The sequence below is a fragment of the Canis aureus genome, chromosome 16, assembly GCF_053574225.1.
Source record: "Canis aureus isolate CA01 chromosome 16, VMU_Caureus_v.1.0, whole genome shotgun sequence".
Lineage (NCBI taxonomy): Eukaryota > Metazoa > Chordata > Mammalia > Carnivora > Canidae > Canis > Canis aureus.
Window position 1 is genome coordinate 60574332 of NC_135626.1, and position 20203 is coordinate 60594534.

The 20203-nt window shown below is 60.9% G+C and overlaps 1 protein-coding gene across 3 annotated transcripts in view; it reads right to left on the reverse strand.

Moving 5' to 3' along the window:
• Nucleotides 1–20203, reverse strand: part of DNAH17 (dynein axonemal heavy chain 17) — a 95837-nt gene that overhangs the window by 9247 nt on the left and 66387 nt on the right. For 2 of the 3 annotated variants that reach the window (XM_077854427.1, XM_077854428.1), the window contains exons 55-72: nt 18737–19003; nt 17518–17679; nt 16019–16252; nt 14959–15123; nt 13319–13414; nt 12934–13151; nt 10779–10986; nt 10459–10574; nt 8840–9032; nt 8290–8525; nt 7557–7679; nt 6001–6205; nt 5405–5569; nt 5084–5224; nt 4685–4855; nt 2731–2853; nt 1992–2185; nt 112–260 (exon numbers count right to left, since the gene is read on the reverse strand). In XM_077854427.1, coding sequence (XP_077710553.1) covers nt 112–260; nt 1992–2185; nt 2731–2853; nt 4685–4855; nt 5084–5224; nt 5405–5569; nt 6001–6205; nt 7557–7679; nt 8290–8525; nt 8840–9032; nt 10459–10574; nt 10779–10986; nt 12934–13151; nt 13319–13414; nt 14959–15123; nt 16019–16252; nt 17518–17679; nt 18737–19003 — 3166 coding nt within the window. Of the gene's footprint in view, nt 1–111; nt 261–1991; nt 2186–2730; nt 2854–4684; nt 4856–5083; nt 5225–5404; nt 5570–6000; nt 6206–6395; nt 6415–7556; nt 7680–8289; nt 8526–8839; nt 9033–10458; nt 10575–10778; nt 10987–12933; nt 13152–13318; nt 13415–14958; nt 15124–16018; nt 16253–17517; nt 17680–18736; nt 19004–20203 lie in introns of those variants that run through there. The other variant, XM_077854429.1, reaches the window with a different exon arrangement.

Genomic DNA, 20203 nt, shown 5'->3' on the forward strand with positions numbered 1-20203 from the left:
AGCTGTCTTAGCGGGTGTGTAGGGCACCCCACTGGGGCTCTGAGGTGCACTCCCCGGCTAGCGGTGCTGTGGCCGCTCCTTTCTGAGCCCTGCCTGGCCGGCGACACTTACCAAGGGCTTCCACATCCTTCAGGGGGTCAACGCCCGGGGAAAGGATGAAGAAGATCGGAGTAGAGGGGCTGCTCTCCTCGTAGGACTTGGAGAACTCGACGCTCCGACCCTCCACGAACTTGCTGCCCATCTTCTCCTCCACGAAGTTCCTGAGGGAGATGCGCTTGATTAGACCCAAAGGCAAGGGGGACATGGTGGGCTGGGACCCCAGGGGGAAGGGCCCTTTCCTTGATGGGCTTTCTTTTCTTTTACTTATTATATTTTTAAATATTTTATATTATTTTTATTTTTTAAAGATTTATTAATTTTATTTATTTATTTATTTATTTATTTATTTATTAATATATTTATTTACTTATTCATAAGAGACACAGAAAGAGGCAGAGAGGCAGGTTCCCACAGGGAGCCTGATGTGGGACTCAATCCCAGGGTGGGAGATCATGCCTGAGCCAAAGGCAGACATTCAACCACTGAGCCACCCAAGCGTCCCAAGATTTATTAATTTTAGAGAGAGGGAGATAGCACACATGCAAGCGGGGGGTGGGGGGAAGCTCAGCGAGAGAGGGAGAGAGAATCCTAAGCAGACTCCTCGCTGAGTGCAGAGCCTTACGCAGGCCTCTCATGACCCTGAGATCGTGACCTGAGCCGAAATCAAGAGATGCTTAACCAACTATGCCACCCAGGCTCCCCTTAAAGATTTTATTTCTAAGTAATCTCTACACACAATGTGGGGCTCAGACTCACACCCCCTGAGATCAAGTTACATGCTCCTCTGGCCAAGCCAGCCGTGTGCCCCTCTTGGTGGATTTTCTCAAGCAAAGCAAGTCTCAGGCCCGAAGGCCGTCTTTTCCGGGGCTTTCCTCTTTGCCAGGGAAGGGTGTGCAGGGGGAGCAGGTGCTTCCCGTCTTGGTGGTCTGTGCAGCGAGTGCCCTCTGTCCCTGCTGGGCCCTGCGAGGCCTCCATGTGAGCAGGGGAGAGGCTCCCGGGTCACCTGGGAGGGAACAAGCCTCAAGGGGACCCCAACCCAGGGCATTCCAGGTGAGCACACCCCACGCCAGGGGACCCCTGGGTCCTTCCAGCACATAGTGTGCCCTAGGTACACGTTTGCTGTTATATCATTCACGGTGGCTTTGGATTTCCTGGATTTTAAGCTGCACGGCCCCTAGGGCATTAGCAAGGGAAAGCAGCCTTTCCTGACACTACAGAAAATGTCCGGGAGTGCGGTTTGGGGTCGCCCAGGCCTCTGCAAGCTCACTGAGGCTCTCGCAGTCTGGGGTGCTTCCATTGGGGCGTCCGTGTGCCTTCACCCATGTGGACTGAGGGGACGCACCACAGCGTGCTGGGGGCCCTGGCCCAGACCCCTGACCACACTCCGCTCCCCCCGGGGGTGACTTCCCTGCCGTGGTGGCCAGGCGTCCTTCCTTTGGCCTTTCCCAAACTTTGTCCAGACTTCCTCCAGCATGAGGCTCCTCCCTCCACCTCCTGCTGCCCTGCCCATGACCCACCACCAAACAGCAAAACAGACTCGTCTGCGCACAACTGGGGCATGGGAGTTGGGCCTCTGCGTCGTCAGAGGGGAGTTCCGTTAGGGATGCAGGCGTCTGGCAGGGCCGCTAGGACCAAGAAAAGGCTAAGATCCCACATCGTGTCGGAGAACGGGCACTGGGCTTGGTTCCTTGTCTGCCTCGTCTGCCTTCCCGTGGTGTCCCCATCCTCCCGAGTCGGCCCCGGGTTGGGAGGAGGGAAACCCTGTCCAGTCCAGGAGAGGGTGGCGAGGACGCCTCAGATGTCACCCGCGGGGACCTGCAGTGTTGTGTGGTGTCGAGGCCCCGCGGGGCCTCCCTCCCTCCCCCCTCCGCCCCCAAGGGCGCCACACTCACTTGACGGCGTAGGTCATGCGGTCTGGGCGCATGCACCTCACCATGCACAGCTTCTGCAGGGCCGTCTTGTTCTTCCACTCCTTGGGGAAGATTTCCTTCTCCGGGGCTTCCGATTCCACCAGCTTCTTCCACCGCTTGGCAGACCCTTCAATGTCGCTGTCCAGGTTCTTGAACTCGTCCATCTCCGACAGAGCCTGGGGGCAGGTGGCCTTTCAGCTCCCCCCGCGCCCCCTGCCCAGTGCTGGGAGAGGGTGGGCCGCCGGGCCTGGCCCTAAAATGAGCTGCCGGCGCCACTGAGGGCCAGGACCGCGGGTGGAGGCTCTAGTGCAGGCAGGTGACCCCGCTGTCCTCCAGGGGGCTGGGGGATGGGGCCGGTCCCATTGCAGGGGCTTTCTGCCCCCACACGGAGGGCCCAGGGGTGCGCCCAGATGGGAGGAACTACCTCGACACTTGCACTGCCCGGGGTCAGGAGGTGGGGGCGGTGGTGGCCCAGGGACCCCTGGACCCGCCCTGGGGCCTGTCGTGGCTCAGCCTCTGGGGCCGCGTGTGCGTCGGAATGACCAGTGACCCTTGTGTTTGAACAGGAAAGTAGTTTCCCGCGAGTGCAGGAGCCCTCTGGGGCCTCCCCGGTTCGCGGGGTGTTCAGCGGCAGCGGTAGCACCTTGTGAACCTCCCCGGGGTGAGCACCGGGCCCCCCGCAACAGGGGGAGCGTGCACAGCATCGGGTCCCAACACCAACCTTGATGCCACCCCATCCCTGGTGCTGCAGGAAGTCCACCGGAGACAGGACCCCCGCCTTGAAAGGGAACCGCAGGAGAAAGTCCAGCTCGACCGGGTTCAGCTCTTTCTTCATGGACAAGACCTGAGGGACCGTGGGGGCCGCTCAGCATCATCCCACAACAGTCCCTGGCAGGAGCGAGGGGTGAGGCTGAGGCGCTCTCCCCCCTGACCCTGCGGGGGAACCACTGTCCTGCCCCCTGGGTCCGGGCGAAACCTTGTATTCACCTTGGTTTGTCGTTGTGTCTTTTTTTTTATTTATTTATTTATTTATTTATTTATTTATTTATTTATTTACTTACTTATTCATTCATTTTTTTTGTCGTTGTGTTTTTAAATTGTGGTAAAATATGCATGACCACTTACGGTGTTAGCCCTATTAAAGTATGAAATTGTGGTAACTTCATGTGCACAGCCCTCACCGCTGTCTAGAACCAGGGCGTGTCCATCCCCCCAGAGGGAAGCCCCTGAGCAGCGCCCCCCGACCTGTCCCCCGCCGCGGGCGCCCCAGGTCTGGCTCTGTCTGTCGATCTGCCTGTTGTGCCTGTTCCGTGTCCAGGGAATCCTACAGATGCGGCCTTGCCCGTCTGGCTCCTTCCACCCTGTGTCTCTGAGGTTCATCCACACCCTGGCGGCTGTCAGAGCCGCAACGTTCCGTTGCGGGGAGAGACCACGTCTTGTTTATCTGCTTGTCCTCCAGTGGACATTTGGGCCGTGTCCGCCTTGTGGCAGGTGTGAGCAGAGCTGCTGTGAACGTTTGCACACTAATCTTTGGGGCACCTACATTTCCTGGGGGGTTTTCTGGGTCACGTTCTGTGTCGCCTTGTCACCCGTGTGCACCAGCTCTCTGGGCGTCCAGCAGGCCGGGTCTCAGCCCCTGGGAAGTGGCACGACCGCTGCGTCCCAGGTGGACAGCAGGGGAGCCCGGGCGTCGTGCAAAGGCACCCACGCGGCAGAGCAAAGGCTTTCACCTGAGTCAGACTCCCGTTCCTTCTCTCTCTCTCTCTCTCTCTTTTTTTTTTTTTTTTGGTCAAAAGAAAAACATCTTTGAAAATCTAGGGGGGGAAACACCAAGGAGATATCCTGATGCCCTCTCAGCGGGGAGAGGACTCACAGAGGGGCTGCCATTCAGGGATTCATGGATAAAGGAAAACCCTGACCTGGATCCTGACTCGCAGTTTGAGTCTGGATGGAAACAGCCTTCCAGAAGTTGGTGTTTCCCACCGTGCTTACAGGACAGAGTGAACCACACGGAGGGGCTGTTTCTTTTTTCTTTTTTAAAAAACAGGCTCCCTGTGGGGAGCCCGATGTGGGACTCCATCCCGGGATCACAACCTGAGCCACCCAGGTGCCCCTTATCTCAGGATTTTTTTTTTTAAGATTTTATTTATTTATTCATGAAAGACACACAGAGAGAGACACAGGGAGAGACAGAAGCAGGCTCCATGCAAGGAGCCTGATGTGGGACTCGATCCCAGGTCTTCAGGATCACACCCCGGGCTGCAGGCGGCACTAAACCGCTGTGCCACTGGGGCTGCCCGGGGGCTGTTTCATCTACTTCATGGAACACAAATCTGAACTACTCCAGCCAGTCTGTATGAACAAGAGGAATGTTTATTCCTTTGTACCTGTATCTCCTTAAGAATTAGCACTGGGCGTCCATGGTGGTTAACCACCGGCTGCCCACCAGGCAGTACGGACACGTAACAGGATGACGTGTCTGTAAAATTCTCCGTAACGGGTCCCCCCCTTCAGGGGCTCCCACTTAACACTGGCCTGATGGCAACTAAAGATTAGGGTGCCAGCACATCCCACAGCAGCGGCGGCAGCAGGAAGGGCATCACCTGGGAACCTGCCTCGTGGACGAGCCCTCCTGCGCCGGGGCCACGAGCTTGGAGCAGGGAGGCCCGACCCACCTGGAAGGCCACCTGGGCCAGGAAGATGAGCTTGTCCCGTTCAAAGAGCCCGCGGGCCGTGTACATGTAGACCGAGTAGGTGATCTCGTCCGTCAGGTTCATCACCCGCTGCTTGACCTCCTTGGCGGGGGTGGTCTTCTGGATGGCCTTCTCGAACACCACGTTGAAGGCCTGGGGAGCGGGTGCGTGGAGGCTTGGGGGGCTGGACTGTGAGGCCGCCCAGGCTGCCCGCCAGGGTTCTAGTTTGTTTCTGTGGCGGGTGGGGGTCTGGGGCACCAGGGGAGGGGCCCCTCGCCGGGGTGCTGGCCCCAGGGCGGATCCCGTGCAGCCTGGACCCCACCTGTCCTCCCGATGGCCGGGGCTCTGTGGACACCAGGGGCCCGGGACCCGGAGCCGCACCTTGAGCGAGAACTGATAGATGGGGTTGATTTTGTTGAGGTCGTTCAGTATGAAGTACAGCAGGGAGGCCCTCTCGGCGGCTGGCCGGTAGTTCTCTCTGGCCTCGTTGATTTTAACCTCCGTGATTTTTGCCTCTTTCACCTTCAAACAAACGGGCCTGAGTGGGACCAGCGGGTGGACGGCGCCGGTGGGCAGTGGGTTCGTCCCCTGTCTGTGGGATCGTCGGCTGGCAGGCGGCGTGCCGCGCGGTGCCTGAGCCCCCCGTTCCTGGTCTGGGCCCCACGGGCTGGGGGGGTGCAGGCCCGGGAGGCGGGCTCTCACCTTCTCCTCAATCTCGCTGGCCGTGTGCTTGGTGGTCTCCAGATTCTCTACTAAGGCCGTGTCCCCCAGGAAGTTCCCCGACGCGGCCGACAGACGGGCCAGCAGGGAGTCCTCCAGCTCTTTCAGAACAATCTTGAATTCATTTTGGGACTTGGTGAGGTTTGCCTGCGGGCGGCACAGACAGCCGGGAGGGGGGTCAGGCGTCGGCCGGCTCTGTGCCCCTGCCACAGCCCAGACCCAGCGGGGACAGGAGGAGCAGGGCCAGCCTCATACGAGTGGGCAGCCGTGTGGCCGGGGCAGGGGGACCGCCCTGAGCCCGCGTGTGCTGGTGGCCGCGCACGGGGACCCGCCACAAAGACCGTGCCTGCGGGGCTGTCTGGGCACCACCGACTCCTCTTCCGTCAGGGAAGCGGCTGCTTGGTTTGGCATTAGGTTTGGGAGGAAGTAGGTTTGGGGGAGAAGAGTGGCTCATTCCACTGCACACAACGTGATCGTGTGACAGGCTGGGGCACAGTCAGAGAGACGCGTTGGGGAAGCTCGCGGCCACCTGAGTGGCCCGCCCTGGGCCACGTGGGGCTGACGTCAGGCCCCCGTACCTTCAGCTGCTCTAGATCCGGGCGCTCTTTGGCCACCACGGCCGCCAGGAGTTGGTCCTCGAGCCCGTCCCTGGTGACCAGGAAGTTGATCAAGGTGCACTGGGCTTGCATCTCGGGCTTGTAGTGTGGGTTGAAGTACTTGGTGTGCAGGATGAGGCGGAACTTGGGGTGGTACTCCATCTCCTTGTCGCCGATCTTAATGAACCTGGTCGGTAGGGGACAGAGGGAGGGGTTTGTGGGGCTCCGGTGGCAGCAGCACCAGTGCAGACCACCTCCCACCACCCCTGGGCCTCATGCTGCCCTGAACCCCCCTCTGGTCCCCAGGAAGGGACAGCGTCTCTTCTTGTTCTGCTCTTCCTCTCTGGCCTGTGGCTGGGATCTTCTAGAAGGCGCACCTGTGCTCTCTCTGGCTGCTCGGTTCTGATCTGTATAGTCGCACGTGCCCAGCTCCGAGTACACATCATACTCCCCTGGGAGCCGGGACAGAAACACTGCCTGGGCCCCGCCGCAGAGCCATGGACATCACAGACACTGACATCCTAGGTCACAACAACTCTACGTTCTGGAAGCTCCCGGGAGAATCTGAAGGCAGCCAGGCCCAGACCCCGGGTCCCCCGGCACTGCAGGGAGGATCTCTCCTCTCTGCTCCTGCTCTGCTCCCCCTCTTCCTGGCCAAGCTCACTTCTTGGGGCCTCTGTAACTTCACCCCTTGGGCATCACCGCCCACGCCAAGCTCTTCTCCGAGGCGGAGATGTCAGAGTGTTCATTTTCGCCTGTTCTGGGCTTCTGCACACGCCCCTACTTTCACAGGGGGTCACAGCAGCTCTGATGCTTATTAAAAGTTGATTTGCTTCTCTTTTTATATTAGAAAAGCAATACGTGCTCAATGCATCAACCACTGAACGGATAAACAGGATGAGGCACATCTGTCCAGGGGACTGTGACTCAGAACCACGAGGTCCTGACACACGGCCGCACTGAGGGGCCTTGAACACACGGCCTGGGGAAAGCGGCCAGACGCAAGGGGGCACAGCTCGTGCGATTCCCTTGTACGGATGCAGAACAGGGAGATCCGTGGAGGCAGAGGGCACGCTGGCGAGTGCCAGGGGCTGGCAGCTGGGGGGCACGGCAGGGGCTGGCTGCCGTGGGCGGGGGGCGTGGGGACTAGATGGGCTGATCCACGCACATCACTGTGAACGCACCAAATACCACCACATTGTTGGCCTTAAAACAGCTAATTTTATGCGATGTAGATTTCACTTGAATAAGAAAAAATAGTGCTACAGGCTCAAGATCTGGAAAACGCATAAAAATAGAAGGAGAGCTTGGCCATTAGGGCTGGCCGTCCGCAGGGGTCACTCGCACGGTGGCGGCTTTCCTGACCGGGGCGCGGCCCCACTATTTCCCATCTCTTCCCGGGCACCGGCGTTCCTCCAAAGACCCTGCCGCACCAGGACAGGGGGAAGCTCCCCGCACCTCCCCTCTGTGCAGAGGCCACACCTGCCCCTGAGCGAGTTCACACGGGCCAAGCGGCGAAGGAGGAACGTGGAACTCACTTTCCCTTTTTAATGGTGTTCCTGCCCAGCAGCGGGTCCAGCACAGGGTCCACGGTTTCGCCGATGTTCTCGATGAGCAAGGTGTCCCCTTCAGAAATGGCCTGCTCGATGATGTCCAGGTAGCTGTGCGCATGATGTGGGGCCAGGTAAGGACGCGGGCCCAGAGATGGCACCGCTGGACGCCCCAGGAGGTGGCCCTCAGAGCCAGAAGGCACCAGAAGACAGGTAACTGAGGGGCATCTGTGCACATCTCCCCTGGGGGCCTTCGGGAGGGCAGCCCCCTCACAGCTGTCGAGCCAGACATTTTCACACCCGTGTCTGGTCCCCAGGCCCCGGTGCACCAGGAAGGCAAAATGGGGTGGCCCTAGTGACCACTGTGACGAGGAAATGTGTCCCACTAGAGACGAGAAATGAGAAAATGACCAGCCTGAAGCCTCGTGGTTGGCAGGGGCCACGTGGGACTCAAGCCTGGGTGACGCTCTGTCCCTGGAGCAGCAGGTACTGGGCGGGGGTGCAGAGAAGAGCCCCGGGGTTAATTCTTTACTGTTGGCACTATTCCCCAAGACCAAATATCGCAAGACAAATCCACCTGTGGGCCAGGATCTGTATGTAAAGACGCACCTGCCCATCTGACCATCACACACCTCAGGTGTGTTTCTAAGCACAAGGGCCGGCCGGCCAGCGGCTAGCTTTGGAGCCCCCACCTCGCCCCGCCTGCCACCACGGCCCCCACCTCTTCTGCCCCAGGCGGATGGCTTTCAGTTCGCTGCCGTATTTGTTTTTGATCCACTTGATTCCTTGCAGCTGGGCGTCCACGATGAGGGGCCAGCGCTCCGTGTTGCACAGGATGGTGGCATTCTCGGTGGACATGCGGTCGCTGGGGAGGCCCTGGTTGTTCCAAGTGGCCACGTCGGCGTCATCCGTCAGCAGGCTCAAGGGGTCCAGACCTTCTGTGATCGGGATGGGAACCTGCCAAGAGGAAGTGCTCGCTCTTAGAAGGGGTGAGGTGGCCTTCCTTACTGCCCCACGGGGGACAGCTCTCCAAGTGACGGGGCTGTGGTTGGACCACGGACGAGCCGCCGTGGTCTGGAAGACCCGCACTTACAGCGAGCGCCCTGATGGAGCGTCTCGGAACCCACCAGGAGGGGCACAGCATCGGCCACACTGGGCCACGGCGCAAACCCGCTGCAGCCAGAGCATCAGTGAGGGTGACGTGTAGCTGGTCTGCCCCGCCGGGGACCTCCCTAGAGTTCCCGAGTGACGAATGCAACTGAACCTCTTACCTTTAACTTCTTTATATAAGGGATCCAGAATTTGTCCATCAGCTCATTTCGGTATTTCTTGGTGAAGTAGCCCACGTAGGAGACGAAGGCGGAAATCAACAGGACGTCCCCACACAGGGTGACCCCCTGGCTCTTGAAGTTCTTCACCGATTCAGCCCAGCGCACGTTTTCCGATGCCAGTCCCCCTACCAGCCTAATGTGACCACGCGGTCAGTGGGGGGAGGAGGAATGTTGGAGGGTCACTCAGGCCCAAGGACAGGAAGCAGCTCCCACCTCCCAGTGTGATGAGCCTGGCATTTCAAATCCTTCCTTTGCTCAGTGCTTCAACACTGGACATGCTTTGGGGGAAATTTTTGGGAATAACTGCTTTAGGGAAGCAAAACTAACACTTTCTGGGGGCAGCTGGGGGCCAAGTGCCCCCTCCCCAGCCTTCTGCGCTGACATCACTTCTGAGCTGACATTATTTGGACATTTCGCCCACATGCTACAGCTGCTGCCGGGACACCACTGAGCACAGGCTTTGGCTAACTGGCAAGTCTTGGCAGAGGCGGAGTCTGGATGGTGGCCACGGTGGCCACAGGACAGTGTGGCATCCGGAGGGCACCTGGCCCCATGCGGAGTGGGTACGGCAGGGTTGGCGTCCTGCTCCTCTGGCCACCTGCCTGAGAGCTGGCCCCTGACCCTAGATGCAACATCCCCAGTCTGAGAGCATTGAGATATTTGTTGAAAGCACAGGTTGCCTAATTATGACCCCTGAGGTCTGTCCTTAGCATCACCCCCAGGAGCCCTTGCTTCCCAAAGACCAAAAGACCTCTATGCTTTTCTTGGTGGGTATGTCAAGTCCCTCAAACCTAGGATGGCATCTGCACTCTGCTGGAGGCCGTTGTCAGGCGGCCTGGGGATCTCCGAGGGTCCCTGGGTCTCACTGACTACCACCTGCCAACAGTTGCCAGCCCTCCGGGCAGGGGAACAGGCAACCAGAGGCCACACCCTAGGACCGACTCTGTGCCAGGCTCCCGGGGCTCACTTTCAAAAGCAGGAAAAGAAAGCCCTGAGGCCTCGCTGCCCACTGGTGAGCACCCAAGGTGTCGGTTAGTCCAAATTGAGATGTGCACGTGGGTTTTGAGGACCCGGAATGAAAACATGCGTGGACTGTCTCAGCGATCGTCCTCACAACGACTGCATGTCGAAATGATCCCATTTGGGGTTCAGAAAAATACATCCTCAGAATTGGTCTCATCTTTGTACTGTGCTAAGGTGGCAATGGGAAAATGTAAGGGGTGGGCGTGGCTCGAGCTGCCTTCCCGTTGGGACAGCGCTGCTCTGGAGGCCACGTGTGTAATCAGGGCGTAAAGGGCCGCGCAGGTGGAGGCCCTGGAAGGCCGTACAGACACCACGTTGCGGTGAGAACAAGCCCCCATGGACGCTGCCTCCCGGGCAGGTCTGGGTTAGGGTGGGTTCTGTGACCCCAAAGGTCACGAGATGCACAGAGGTCCTCTACCCAGGAGGTGGAGACACTGGCCGATCGTCAGTCAGTGGGTCTATCCTGTTCTGCGGGCCTGTCCCTTCCACGGGCACTGGCAAGACAAGAGGGTGGCCCGCGGGGCGGAGCGAGCTACCTGTTAGCCAGCGAGATCACCCTGTTGGTGGCGTCGGCCTCTTGCTGGCACTTGATCTTCTCTGCAGTTGCCTTTTCAAAGGCTGACGTGAGATTGCTCAGGTTGGCATTGAGTTCCTGGGGGAACAGAATGGCCAGGAAATGGGGCGGTGGTGGCGTCCCAGGTCCCGCCAGAGTGCGCACAGCACGGAGCGGGGCCTCCCGGGTGGGCGATCTGGTCCCTGCAGCTGCGCTGGTCATTCACAGTGGCCGCACTGTGCTGACCCCGCCCCGCAGGGCTCTGACCCCGGGGGGAGCCCCTTGGGTGCGGGGAGCACTCACGGCAATCTTGTTTTTGATCTGCGAGAGCTTCTCTTGCGCCTCTGCTAGCTCCGCGTTGGCCTCCTCCAGGGCCTGCCTCTTGGGGGCCACGTCGCAGTACACCTCGTAGAAGCGGACGATGTTGATGCACCAGGAGCAGAGGCCCGCGGCGGCCGTGGACTTGGAGCGGATGAACTCGGGGTCGAAGGTGGGGTTGCCTTGGTAGGGCCTGGAGAGGGAACAGTGGGTGCTGGCGTGGGCCCTGGGCCCCAGGCCGTCCGGCGTCTACCCTCCAGCCATCAGGGCCGCGCTGGTACGCGCTCTGGCCGCCCGTCCCAAGCAGTTACGAGGGGAGCGCTGTGAATTGGGGTTTTGGGGGGGTGTCTCAAAGATGAAGAAAAGAGCGAGGCACGGTGTTCTGTCCCCAGAAGTTGGGGAGTGAGGGGATGGCCTGTGATCACATGAAGGAGGGGATTGCATTCCTCGTTCTCTGTTCTGGAGCTTTCTGTAGGTGGTCCCGTTTCATTCTCAGACCCCACCCGTCAGCAAGAAAACCCAGGTTCAGGGGGCTGGGGGCTCAGAGACTTGCCCCGAGTGCCACCTGCAGGAAGCTGTAGCCCTCGCGTCAGGGGCTGCGTGTCAGGCGCTGTTCTGAGAGCTTCCTGCATGGGGGCTCCTGGAGCCTGCTCCCCTTGGCATGTGTCATCACCCCATGGCACTGTGGGGCGACGGGCCCAGAGAGGCTGAGCATCTCTCCCGACGTGACCCAGCAGGGAGGGGGCAGCGCTGGCAGACACACGGAGCCCGCGCCCCAGAGATCCCTGGACCCCCACAGCGCCACCTCCACTCCCGGGGTGGACCGAGGGAAAATCCCCAGAGATGCACCCTAGACCCTTCCGGAAACCAGTATTTTTAGGCACAACAAACTGAACTGTCAATAGAAAGAATTTCAAATGCGTAATTCGAGGTAGTAACTGGTGAGTGGCCCAAATTAGGGCCGGCAGCCCAGCTCCTCCTCCCCTGGTTTACTTCACGCCTTGTTTAGGTTGATACTAAAGCGGGTTTGCACCCTTCAACGCACGTCAGACACGGGGGAGCCGGCGGGGTGGAGCCGGCCTGAATCCTCCAGGGGCCGCAGCGCTGCGAATGCGCCGGGCCACCTGCCACCGAAGTAGCCGGAGAACGTGTCCTCTTGTTCCGGCGTTCCGGGGTGAATGGCGGGAGCCCGACAGTCTCTGTATATGTACGGCGCCACTGCCACTGCCACTGGCAGGGGCCAGCCCAGCACGTGGGCCCCCGGGTGGGAGGCCCGGGGACGTGTGTCTAGTCTTGTCCCACACCCACCCCACAGCTACATGGCCAACCTGCTGCACGCGTGTCCCTCTGGATGTGGTGTTTACGGTGACAACAACGGAAAGAAAAAGATCACGCCTGATGGAGCCCGAGCCAGCGGAGGACACCCACTGCACATGTGTGTGCGTGCAGGTGTACTACAGTGTTGTGTGCATGAGTGTGTGTCGTGTGCACGTGTACATACAGTGTGCATGGGTGTGCGCATCACGCGTGCAGGTGTATGTACAGTGTGTGTGCATGGGTGCATGTGCATCATGCATGCAGGTGTGTGTATACTATGTATGCATGGGTGCGTGTGCATCATGTGTGCAGGTGTATGTACACTGTGCATGGGTGCATGTGCATCATGCAAGCATGTGTATGTACAGCGTGTGTGTACATGGCTGCATGTGTATACGTATATGTACAGCGTGTGTGTGTGTGTGATGCGTGCACATGTACACAACTGCTCTTGCCTCTGGGGGCCTCTCCCCAGCTCCTATGGCCCTGCAGCTGCTCTGCCCGCCTGGCACCCTGGGGCCGTGGGGGTCGCTGACCCTCCCATGTCTCCTGTGGGGAAGGGGCTGCCTAGACTTGGGGCCACGGGCCTTCCCACCTGCTTTGACTCCTTAGGTGGGGGTGGGGGAGGCAGTGGGTGGTGAGACGCCCCGGGAGCCCACACTTCACCCCGACACCGGGACAACTCCCCACCTGCCGCCCGCCGAGTCTGGGCCCCCACCTTGCCCACCTGCCCACCCTGATGAGCACAGGCTGCCTGGGGGAACGGGGACCATGCAGCACCGGCAGGAAGTGAAGTGAACCCCACGGCGTGGCCCCAACTCACTTAAACGCTTTTAGGCAGGCCTCGGGGATGTGCTCCTTGTCGAACTTTTTCAGGGAGTCCAGGAAGGTGTCCACTTTGCCCATCATGATTTTCGCGGCTTTCCAGCTCTTGTCCTTGGGGATCTTGCCCCCGGGGGCGGTCAGGATCATGACGGCGGCCGTGACATTGACCACGGCGTCCGGGGGGGACCCAAAGGACTTCAGCTCCATCAGGTTGTTCTGTAAACGAAGGACAAGCAGCAGCTGTGAGGGGACGGGGCCCTGCCGCGGGATCGGGAGGCCCCGTGACAACCGGGGAGACCGCCGAGACCCTGGGGTCCCGGTGCCGGCTCCACGGCTTTCTCCCCACCCTGGCCGGTCCCGGTTCTTTCGTTTCCTTCCCTTACCTTGTTCAGCGTGTCGAGAGCTTCCTGCGCTGCCAGCAGGGCCGGCTCCGCCTTGGCCAGGTCCGTTTCACAAGCCTTTTGTTTCTCTGTGACATTCTGGAAGGAAGCCACGAAGGAAAGTTCAGTGCAGGCGGGGATGGGGACCGCGGCCGAGTGTGTGCATGTGTGCGTGAGTGTGCTTGTTACGTGGCGCCCTGGGCACGAGGGAGCGCAGCCGGGAGTGAGGAGGGCGGCCTCCCCCCAGGCCCATGCATGAACTGTGCACATGCGTGTCCTCCGTGGCGGCAGCACTGCTGTGCCCCATGCCCCCCGTCAGCCTGCCAGGTCACAGGTCACCTCTTGGAGCCCACCTGTCTCCTCCCTGTCCCCTCGCCCCTGCCCCTCAGCTCTCAGGCTAGAAGGAGCCACACAGGGGGGCCGTGGGTTCGGGATCCTGGAAGGGGGACGTCGTTCCGTGGGCCTCAGCTTCCAGGACTGGAGAGAAACCCTGGGGCCACACGGGCCCCGCGCCGCAGGCTCCGAGGCCTTACTGTCTGTTGGTGCCCTTGTGTGATCTGTCTGGGATGGGACACTCGGGAGGTAGAGCTCGCCCTCCCCTTAGGGCAGAGACCCCCGCACGCACTGCTGCACGCACGCGCGCCCAGTCAGGAAGAGCCCCTCTGAGCCTCTGGAGGGCCTCGGTGCGATACGAGGCAGTGGGGGCTGGGGGCTTTGCTGGCACGGAGGTGGGAGGGCAGAAGGGACAGGGGGTCTGCAAGGCACCTCCTGGAGGGTCCGTCTAGGCCCGGCCTTGGAGGCCCGCGTGGGGTGTGACGGCAGGCCTGGGCACGGGAGGCGAGGTCTCTAACCCGGGGGCAGCCCCCGAGGGGCCATTTCCGGATGCCGGGGTTGGAGAGGGACGGGCGCCCAGACACTAAGGGCCACAGGAGTGGCAGATGGCAGGTCACGGCTTGGGGTGTGCTTGTGGGGCCTGGCTCGGATCCTGACGATGCCGCCCGCCTGTTGCCGACCTCCCTGGGCCTCAGTGGGTTGTGGGTGTGCGGGTTACGAGGAGGAATGGTGTGGGGCTTCTGCCGCCCTGCCTGGCCCGTGTCCTCTTCCTCCTCCAGCACCTGGTGGCGGCCTTCGGGGCCCCTCATCCTCCAAACCACTTGCCACCAGGCCATGCTCCATCTCAGCAGATCGCAGGCAGTTACTGGATACTCTCCATTTACACACCAATGCGGGTGCACGGCTGGAGGCCTCAAGGGCCTGCAGGGCCCGGGGGGAGGGGGGAGCCCCCTGGGGCAGGCCAGGGGCCCCTGGGGACCAGTAACCCCGGCGCCTCTGGGGACGCCTGGTGCAGCGAGTCTGAGGCCCAGGACTCCCGCCCGAGGCGGGCTTCTCAGACCTTCCTGTGCTCCTGGCCCCCGGCATCTGGCTACAGTGCAGACCGTGGCCGGAGCTGGGCTGGGGCCCGACCCTGCATTTCCTCCCAGCTCCTGGAGATGCCGCCTCCGTGGCCTGGGCAGCCCTCCTCTGAGCGGGGGGCCCGTGCTCGGGAGAGAAGCTCCCAGCCTTTGCCCGGGCCAGGAGCGGGCACCGAGCCTTGGGGAAGTCCGGGCCTGCGGAGCCGTCGGGGAGCGAGCTCGGCCGCGCACCTTGTTGATGACTTCCACCTTGGCCTCTTCCTCGTCGGCAATGGCTTTCTCTTTGCTGACCTTCTCGGTTTCCACGCCCACCACGTGGATCAGCTTGTCCGCATTCTCATTTTTCTGCTTGAGCTCAGCCTCCTGAATTGCCAGCTTGGCCTTTAAATCATCCACCTGGGGAGGAGACCCCGAGAGACGGGCAAGGGTGGGTCCCGGCCCCACGCACAGGCTGGAGGGCAGCGCTGGGGGGCGAGGGCCAGGCTGCCGTGGCTGTGCTGCCTGGGGCCTGCCAGGCGGGAGGGAGCCTGGGAAAGGAGTGAGGGACAGGGTGGGACATGCCGCCCCGTTTTTGGTGGTTTCTCCCGCAAGGAGGCCCCGCCGTCCCTGTGCTAGGACCATGTCTGGAAGGTTCCTCTGGGGGAAAGAAGTGTCCTGCTTAGCTGGGCTCCTCTCTGATCCCTTCTGAGCAAGCTGTCCAGGTGGGAGCCATCCTGCTTGGCCCCTCCAAGGTCTGTCTTCCTGGAACACCCCCTGCCGTACTCCCCCCACACCCTTACAGGGGTGGCCTTGACCCATGCCACACTGCCTGTGGCTCTGGTTCCAGGGGCTCGGCCTCCCTGGGGGCAGAGGTGGGTTCACGCCTCAGCAGACGAGCAGGGGCTGTCGTCAGGGCTCCCCTGGGGACACCAGCAGTGGGCAGTGAAGGTCAAGGGGCCGGGCTGCACTAGAGAGGGCACCTAATAAAGCCAGGCAGAAAACCTAAAAAAAGAAAACAAAACCCAGAGGATGGCAAAAGCCTTTCCAAGTGGGCACTGCAGTGTGCAAGGTATCTCAGGGCGTGTGGTCACAGATGCCCGTGACCTGATCCCACAAATCCCACTGCACTTGGGCCCACGTAAAGCACCCAACAGAGTAACAGCAGCATTGCCAAAGCATTTTGAATCCATTTTTCATATTAAAACCCCCACGTTCTCCGGGATTTGAGAATGGAAGCTTCTCCGAGGCGGGACTCCTGTTTCCCTCACTTGGGGGAAGGTCTGGAACCTGCAGGCGGAGCCGCCCTCCCTACCTGGGACGCCGTGCTCTGCAGCTTCATCAGCCCGTTCTCCAGCCTCTCGATCTTGGCCACCAGCTCCATTCTCTTCTTGGCCAGCAGGTTCTGGTACAGTTTGATCTGCTCCAGGAAGGTTTTGGGTGTTGTGTAGTTGTAGCGCCGCTCGGTGGCCAAGTACAGCTGGGACATCTCATTGACCGTTGTGTGCACGTAAGACATGAAGATGCTGATGGAGGTCTTGACCTCTGGCTGCAAAGGTGAGTCAGGGCGTTAGTCCCCTGTTCCCTTGGGGGAGCAATCCCACGCCCCTTAGGGGCCTGGGGAGGAGGCAGCTGGGGTCCCCGGGTTTTCAGCAAGGCCGACCTTCCTTTCCTCGCTGGGACCCTGGAGGGGAGGCACAGCCCCTCAGTCTTGGCCGTTCAACCTGCTTGAGGCTCAAATTGGCAGTGCCCTCAGGGGCTGTCGTGGGCGCTGACACCATCTCTTCGAGGGCTTGGCCAAGCACCAGGGACACGACACAGCTTTATCACTGGAACTACCTCTCCCCGACTCACACGCCTGCATCCCTGGGAGACTGCAAGGCCTGACCACGTGTTGGGGTGACCCGGGCAACCCCAACAGCGAGCATTCACTGTGTAAAGGACCTATGCTGGGTCCTTTCCCACACCAGGGTCACAGCCACCACCATCTGGGCCGCCCCCCCCGCCTGAGTGTTCTGCCCCAGGAGCTGTCCGTGCAATACGCTGCAATTTGAGTCAACGTGGAAATGTGTTCATCCGACGCATGCTTCCCCTTCGGCATCTACTCTGTGGCCCTCCCTGGTGCCAGCAGTGGGGGCTGCTCCCCCCGATCTTAGGAGGCCCCTGTCTTGGGGCTGGAAACCCATGCCTATGCCCCCAGGGAAATGAGAGAAGTGCCCCCCCCCACCCCCCCAGTAAAAGAGGAGGAGGCTTAGATCACCCACCACCCCTGTCAGCAGGGGCAGGTCAGAGGTGAGGGAGCAGCCCCAGGGGGAGCCCTGCTGGAGCCCGAGATGGGAGTGAGCGCGGGCCTCTGGATGCCCTCAGAATAAATGCAGGCGCGCCTGTCAGCCCTGATCAGGGACTGTGTTTAAAGCCTGCGTTGCTCAATTTGTGGGCACCCTGGCGTCAGCTCTCCTGACCTGGCCCTGTGGGCCAGCGGCCGCAGGGGTGGGGCGCTCCAAGCCAGTTGAAACCAGTGGCCCCTGGCACAGTAACACAGGGCCGTGAAGCCAACTACCAGCGGCTTGTCTTTGTTTATGATGTTGGTATTTGTTCACTGTGAATTATTTAGCGTTGATTTTGGTTTTTAAAAGTACTGCACGAGGACATCACGGATCTTGGTGACTGAGGTCACACCTCCTCTCCCCCCTCTCATAGTCCTCCAGGTCGTGGAGGCAGAGGGTGCGGGGTCCCCCTGTCCTGGGGGCAGACCCTCCTGGCTCTGCGCACCAGCACGGAGGGCGGCGGACGGGCCGGTGCCCAGTGACCCACCTGAATGCCCTCGGTTTCCTGGAGGAAGCGCGCGCTCACGGACACCAGGGCGTCTTCCGGCCACTCGTGGAACCAGTCGATGGCCGTGCAGTTGACAACAGCAGGGAACTTCCTCGCCCGCACACGCAAGATGGAGCCCACGGGAGAGAAACACAGGATCACCTGGATGCGGGACAGGAGAGCGGCTTGTGGGGCCCGGGGTGCTGAGGGCTGAGCTCGGGAAGGGAAGCTCTCTGCTGTCTGCTTCCAGGTGTCTGCGGAGTCACCCCGGTTCCGGCCTTAACATGCTACTGGTGCACATTCCACTGACTTCACACCTCTTGTGGGGAATGGGGAAATGCAGACAACGCCCCTGGCCTTCTGACGTGGCCCTGCGGCGGGGACGGCCGGGTGAAGGTCCGAGTGGGAATGAGCACCATCGCCGGCAGAGGAGGGCCGAGGACACGGAGCCTCTTCCAGGTCCCCATGGCCACGATGGTGACTAATCCCCAGACAACTTGGGGCTCCCTGGGACCCCAGCCGCAGGTGGTGCTGTGCGCACGGGCCCTGGTGCCCATTTGTGGGACCGGGAATAGCCTCAGCCACTGGGCCCCTCCTGGCTCTGCAGCCCCTTCCTCCGTGGTGTAGCAGGTGCCTCCTGGAGTGGCCATTCCACGGGAGGAGGGCCGTGCCGGGCCCTGGAGGAGGAGCCCAGCAGAGGCCGCATCCATCAGGGTCTCCCTCAGGGGCTCCCTCGGCCCCCAAACAATATCCATGGGTGGCCCCGCATAACCCAGACTGGGGACAAGAAGAGGGACCGTGCCGTGTCTGCATGGAGCAGGGGTGATGGTAGCCAGCAGGCCCTGGGAGAGCTATGGGGGGTGGACCCTCAGGGTCGGGGTTGGGGGCAGCATCTGTTCGGGACAGCTGCCCCTACTGGATGCTGATGAGAAGGGAGGAAAGGATCCGAAGGGCCCTTGGCCCCACGGGTAGTTCAGCCCAGCGTCCCTTGGAAGGAACGTTGAAGGTCGAGGTGCACTTATAAATCTACTTAAAATCATGCATGCGGGGTGTGTGTGTGTCGGCGGGCGTCCATCGGGCAGCGCACCGTTTGCTCTGAAGGCCTAACATACGCAGATGGGAGCAGCCTGTGCCGCCGCCCCCAGGGGAAGGACCTGAGCCCTGCGCTGGGCCCAGGGCTGCTCCCCGGATGCTGTGACTGTGAGACCAGGGCTCCTACCTTAAGCTGCCTGCGCACTTTCTCAATGAAGAACTTCCAGCACGTTTCCCGAGTGTCGGTCATGCCGAGGGACTTCACTTGGGGCCGCATGGAGGAGATAATGTTCTCCACCTCGTCGTCCATAAACAGCCCCGGGATCTCCCCCGAGGCCAGCAGGTCATTGATGAGCACCAGGAACTGCTCCTCGGCCACCTGGGAGTCTGTCATCAGGAACACCGAGGGAACGTTCTTCACCGCTGACTTTATGTACTGCGCGCTCAGGTCAACCTGGACCCAAGGGGGACACGGTCAGGGCCTGACGATCACCCTGGAAGGGACGTCTGGGGGGTCAACTCTGTAAGACGTGTGCAGGGTCTATGGACAGGGACCTGAAACCTTGGGTGGGGAGCGCCCGTGCTCACTGCAGCCCATGGGCGGGAGCAGCCCAGGGGCCCGTCAACCGACAGACGGATGGACCAAACGTGGCCTGTCTGTATGATGGGTTATTGCTCAGGCATGAATGGGAGGGATCTCCTGACACCTGCTACAACATAGGTGGGTCTGCAGCGATGCCAGGTGAGGTCAGCCCGTCCCCAAACTCCAGGAACTGCGGGATTCCACTTGGGTGAGGTCCCTGGAGCCTCCAGGGTCACAGAGATAGAATGTTGGGGGTGGGCGCCACGGGCTGGGGGCAGAGTGGGCTCGTGTTTCAGTCTGGGGACCGGGCGTGGCGGTGGCGGTGGTTATAAAACGGCGTGATGTACGTAATGCCACCGACCTGTATGGTTACAACGGTAAAATTTTGTGCTGTGTTCGTTTTACTACCAAGGAAAGAAAAAGGAAGAAAGGCAAAACCTCAGAGACCCTAAAAAAGGTCTCGAATCAATGCGCTCCAGGCTCGGGGCTCAAGGGTCAGGAGCTGGTGTTGGACAAGGGACACTGCATAAGGCTTGTCCCGCCCCTAGTGGGACTTAAAGAAGCAGCTCCACAGGATAACTGCACGGTCAGGGCTGGAAGAATGAATGAAGGGGAGCAGTAAAAAGGAACACACAGGAACATCACAGAGCAGCACAAATAGTTGCTATTGTCCAAGGATACAGTCCAAGGTGTGCGTGCAGAGCGTCTGGCGCTGCCCCAGGAGTCATGCGCCCGTGCCGAGGGTAATGGCTGATTTTCCGTACACCCCGTGGGCCCCTGTAATTGCTCACAGGCACCCCGAGGGGCTCAGTGCTGTTTGGCAGCAGCCCAGCAACCCGGCCTCTCTGTGCAGAGACACGTCACCAAGGTCCCGTAGCTGGAGGTGACTGCGGTGGAAAGCCAGCCTCGGGTTCCGTATGTTTGACGCGAGAACAAAGGCGAGGGGAAGCCCTGAGCTTAGGAGAGCCAGCGGCGCAGGTCGGCGGGGCCTGGGAGCTGATAAGGCAGGTGCTCCTGGTCTGGCGGTCCCGCCGCGGCCGTTGCACGTGGGCCCAGCGCCACCCCCGAGGC